General features: G+C 34.3%; 1 protein-coding gene across 2 annotated transcripts in view; it reads right to left on the minus strand.

The window, feature by feature from the left end:
- LOC122267251 (uncharacterized) overlaps positions 1-5,000 on the minus strand; it is a 10,671-nt gene that overhangs the window by 348 nt on the left and 5,323 nt on the right. For both annotated transcript variants that reach the window (XR_015191919.1, XM_043037283.2), the window contains exons 5-6: positions 2,002-2,087; positions 1,011-1,190 (exon numbers count right to left, since the gene is read on the minus strand). Coding sequence is in view for 1 of the 2 variants with exons in the window: in XM_043037283.2 (XP_042893217.2) it covers positions 1,011-1,190; positions 2,002-2,087 (266 nt within the window). In the remaining variant the exon portion in view is untranslated. The remainder of the gene's footprint in view (positions 1-1,010; positions 1,191-2,001; positions 2,088-5,000) is intronic.

The raw sequence follows: 5,000 nt of genomic DNA on the forward strand, positions 1-5,000 counted from the left end.
TATCATTAGTGAAAATAATAAAGAACACTGATTTCGTTATATAATTACTTGTCCGTGTCCAGGATTATGTCTTTATGAATCTGTAAATATTTACTTCGAAACCAATCAATGAGGAAATAACTCTAACGTTTTTTTATGTAACCTGTATATGTATATATATATATATATATATATATATATATATATATATATATATATATATATATATATATATATATGTGTATATATATATCTCAAATACATGTTATACGTAACTTATAAATGAAAAGTAATTTCATCATTTCATATCAGCATACTGTCTGAACTCATTTTGATTATCTTTTTCATTTACATTTCAACTTATTCGTGTATATAACAGTAACAGCAACAGTATCTTGTTACGGATTATCACTTTCTACGTTTCTTCGTGTTTTACTTTCTTCCGTACACTCCTGAAGAATAAAGAGAGAAGAACGAAGAAATATAAAAATAATAAGAATAAAAAGGAAAGGAAGGAAGGAAATATTAATAGTGAAAATAATACAAAAAACATGAAAAGGGAAGGTAGAAGTAAACAAAGGAAGAAACGGTGTAATGAAGAGCATCGATACGAAAGGAGAGAAGGAAGAAGAACAGCAGATGAGAATGATAAGAACAAGAAAGAATGATAACAGAAACAGAGACACGAAAAATAAAAAGGATAATACAAAACTTAAAAGAATCACTTCTTGCTCCCCGACGACCTAGATGTTACCAATTCAGAACGAAGAAGAAAGTCACACAAAAAGGAAAAGAATAAGATAAAATGACAGCAAATCGAGAAAAAAAAGATGGAAAAGAAAGCAAAAGAAAAGCTTCAAAAAGTCCCTCTGACACTGAATTCATTATACAACGAATAGAGACAATTCCAGGGAAACAAATACGAAATAAGTGACATACCCGGCAGTATTTGGCACTTATTTATGTAAATCGAGAAAAAAAAAATTAAAAGAAAGCAAAAAAAAAGAAAGGCTTCTAAAAGTCCCTCTTACCTCGCGCGCAAATGTCCTGACGACCCAGATGTTACCGAAAGCAAGCAAGCAGAAGGACAGACAGCAGACAGCGTACTTCTGCTCCACCTCAGCGACTGCTTCTACTACGCCCACCAGCAGGTCAGTCACCAACACGACCGCCCGTACCCACACCCACGCCCATACCTTCCGTTGATCGTACTGAAAGGGTTAAAGGTTGGAGAAAGTTTGCTTTGTGAGAGAGAGAGAGAGAGAGAGAGAGAGAGAGAGAGAGAGAGAGAGAGAGAGAGAGAGAGAGAGAGAGAGAGAGAGAGAGAGAGAGAGAGAGAGAGAGAGAGAGAGAGAGAGATTGAGACTAAGAGAGAGAGAGAGATAGACAGACAGACAGAGAGAGAGAGAGAGAGAGAGAGTGTGTGTGAATGTCGTATTTAGGTCGAAAATTGAGAAATGCTTTGGGTATGGGTGTGGCTTAATGGGATCTTTATTGTTATTCTTATCGTGATTGTTATTCAATGTTATTGTTGTTGACTTTGGCAATATTATCATTATAATGGTAGTAATGGTAATGATAATAATAATGGTTATCATTTTCATCATTATCATTGTTGTTATTATCACTATTGTTATCTTTCTTCTAATCATTATTATCATTATCATAGTTCTCATTATCATTACTATCATCTTCTTTATCATCATCATTATTATCATCATTATCATTACTATTACTATCATTATTATCATTATAATTACTATTACTACCAGTATTAACATCATTTTCTCATAAAATTATAATTATCAATACTATCCACATCATTACATTCTTACAATCACTATCACATACTAACCCATGTGCATCACCTCACATAACATACCCAAATCCTAATGACTGTAAAAAAAAAGGATCAACTCAACCTCACCACATCAATACAGCATGCAAACCAACCCTTATCCACTCTATCAGATCAACGATTGGCACTTCCGAACTCGAAGGCAAAGAAGCCAGGGCACTCACCTCTCGAAGGGCGTGAAGAAGGAGACAAGATAGGACCAGGTGGACGAGGCAAGACACCAACAGCGCCCCTGTCTTGATCAGCCTCCCTGTTGGTGTTTCTGGTGTTGTGACTTTGATGCTGTTAGGATAACGGGGCTGTGTGGTGTTTCATTGGCATCTTCGGGTATAGTCATGGGCGGAGCGGAGAGGTAGAATGAGAGGGAGAGAGGGGAGGGGGGGAGTGAGAGAGGGAGTGAGAGAGGGAGAGAGAGAGGGGGGAGGATGAGAGAGAGTGAGAGAGGGAGAGAGAGGGGGGAGGGGGGAGGATGAGAGAGAGAGGGGAGGGGGGAGGGAGAGAGAGAGGGGGGGAATGAGGATGAGAGAGAGGGGGGGAGAGGAGTGAGGATGAGAGAGAGAGGGGGGGAGGAGACGAGTGAGGATGAGAGAGAGAGATGGTAAATGTCTGTCTAATTAAATATTTACAGATTTATAAAGGGAGGAGGGAGGATGAGAGAGAGAGAGAAAATAAAAAGAAAAGAGAGAGAAAGTAAAAAAGAAAGAGAGAGTTATTTCCTCATTGATTGGTTTCGATGTGAATATCTACATATTTATAAATGGAGGAAGGAGGATAAGAGAGAGAGAATTAAAAAGAAAGAGAGAGAGAGAGAAAGTAAAAAAAAAGAGAGAGAAAGAGCAAAGAGCAAAAAGAAAGAGGTTGAGAACGAAAGAGAGGGAGTAAGTGAGAGAGTGAGAGAACATAGCTGCTTGATCAAAACTCCATGATGAAGATGTCACACACGTGTTTACATTCCCCGAGTCAGAAAGACGTTTTGTATACAACTCAAACACGTATTACATACTATTCGAAAAGTAATTCTTTTTTTTCCGTATTTTTTTCATACATTCTGTTCATCCCACCGGAAGACCTAAATCAAAACACGTTACACATATTGATTTGCTGATACGCAAACAGTTATATATCATTAAAACGAAATCAAATTGCGAAATAAGTTTTCGAAATTCCTGAGTGTTAAAGGGTAATTATGATATGGTAGACACAAGGCACTGAAATTCGAAGCTTAAAACCAAATTTTGGGTCAAATCAACGTCGGATTTTGTGGCGGAATATGATTTTTTTTTTTTACTTTTGTTTTGATACTATTTTCTCGGTAATAATAGTCGGAGTATTTCTTTGTTTTGTTAATCTTGTAATAATATCACTATTTGTTATCATTTTTCATATCATTATTGTTAGTTTCATCATTATGATTATTAATATCGACATCAACTTCATCAGTACTATCATCTTAATCACCAGTGTTAACATTACTTTTATTATTGTGATTGTTCTTAACATTGTTATTTTGGGTCTTTGATATTAACATTTGTTTTTCGGGTTCATATATTTCATATTATTGTTATAATCAATTATCTCTACTCTTTTCTCTTCGTTACCATTTTTGTTATCGTTGTTTTATTTTAACTATCATCAGTCACTATATCTGACTATTAATCATTGTTCAATATAAAACGAATAATTCCCATTATCATTATCATCATTACCTTCATTAAAATCATAATCATTAGCGTTATTATCACTATAATATCAATATCATTACTAGCATTATTAGTATTAATATTATCATTATTATTGTAATCCTCATTATTTTTGTCATAATCATAATGATCATAATCATCATCATTATGATGATGATTACCTTACTATTACCATTACTACTATCATTATTCTACAATGATAAGTACCATTGTTTTATTATTGTTAGTTCATAATCATCACCATCATTATTCCTGTCATCAAAATTATCATCATCATTACTATTACTATTGTCAATATAATTACAATAGTTATTCTCATCATCATTATTATTATCATTATCAATATTATTATCATTATGATTATAATTCTGACTTTTATCATTACCATTACCATTATGATTATAATTCTTATCATTATTACTGTTATCATTATTATTACTATCACTATATAAAAAATAAGGTTTTCTATTATTCGTTTTATATTGAACAATGATTAATAGTCAGATATAGTGACTGATGAAGGAAAGTAACACTATAATTACTAGAATTACTTAATATGCACAAAAATGATTTTAGATTAAAATCCGAAACATAGATGGCACCACTCGCTCCAGGCATCATCAGGAGAAAAAAAATGAATGACAGATAAACAATCGATTAGTAAATAACTGCGTATGATTCTTCCTTTACTTACTCCATCATCGTCTTCATTCACGACACTGAATTCATTATACAACGAATAGAGACAATTCCAGGGAAACAAATACGAAAGACGTTACATATCCGGCGGTATTTGGCATTTATTTCTGTTTGACAGCTGCAAAACGTCGGAGTTTCAACTTATCATGACTAGTTCCTCTTATATTAAACGCATACAGTAAACCAAGTAAATGAAGAAAATGTCATAAGATACTGTTTTTTCGCTCAACAAATTTATAAGGATGCTTTGTAATGGGTTGACATATAACTGCTTGCGTAATCAAAATATTGTTAAAACCGTTTTATCTAGGCCTATATCTCTAAACAAACGATGTGCAAGTTTTCTTTCTATGTGTCAGAACAAAACATGCACTACTTGGGAAAGCAATATAAATGAATTAAGAGATAGGGAAGAGGAAGGAGACCTGTGCGAATGCGAATGCGAGTGTCATATGACAAATCAGCCAGACTGGCACAGGAGCAAATTGCAGACGATACACAGGGTTTGGATCACCTTTCTCTTCTCATTCTTTTTGCACAACCTGCATTGCTTTAAAGCCGGAGGTTGGCATCTTCCTGTATGTCACCACTTCAAGGGTTTCTTTCCTGCTGGTACCAGGGGAGAGTGGTGCTCTTTATGCTTATGACTGTAAATTAAATCTATTTTGGTGAATATCACGACAATTTTAGTATTTATAGTTGCAATTGGCATTATCAGTCACTAAATAGAGTAATTACTCTTTGTATTATGAATTAGCCGTGCT

Source organism: Penaeus japonicus, unplaced genomic scaffold, assembly GCF_977035675.1.
Source record: "Penaeus japonicus unplaced genomic scaffold, GWHDUDI00000001_assembly GWHDUDI00000019, whole genome shotgun sequence".
Lineage (NCBI taxonomy): Eukaryota > Metazoa > Arthropoda > Malacostraca > Decapoda > Penaeidae > Penaeus > Penaeus japonicus.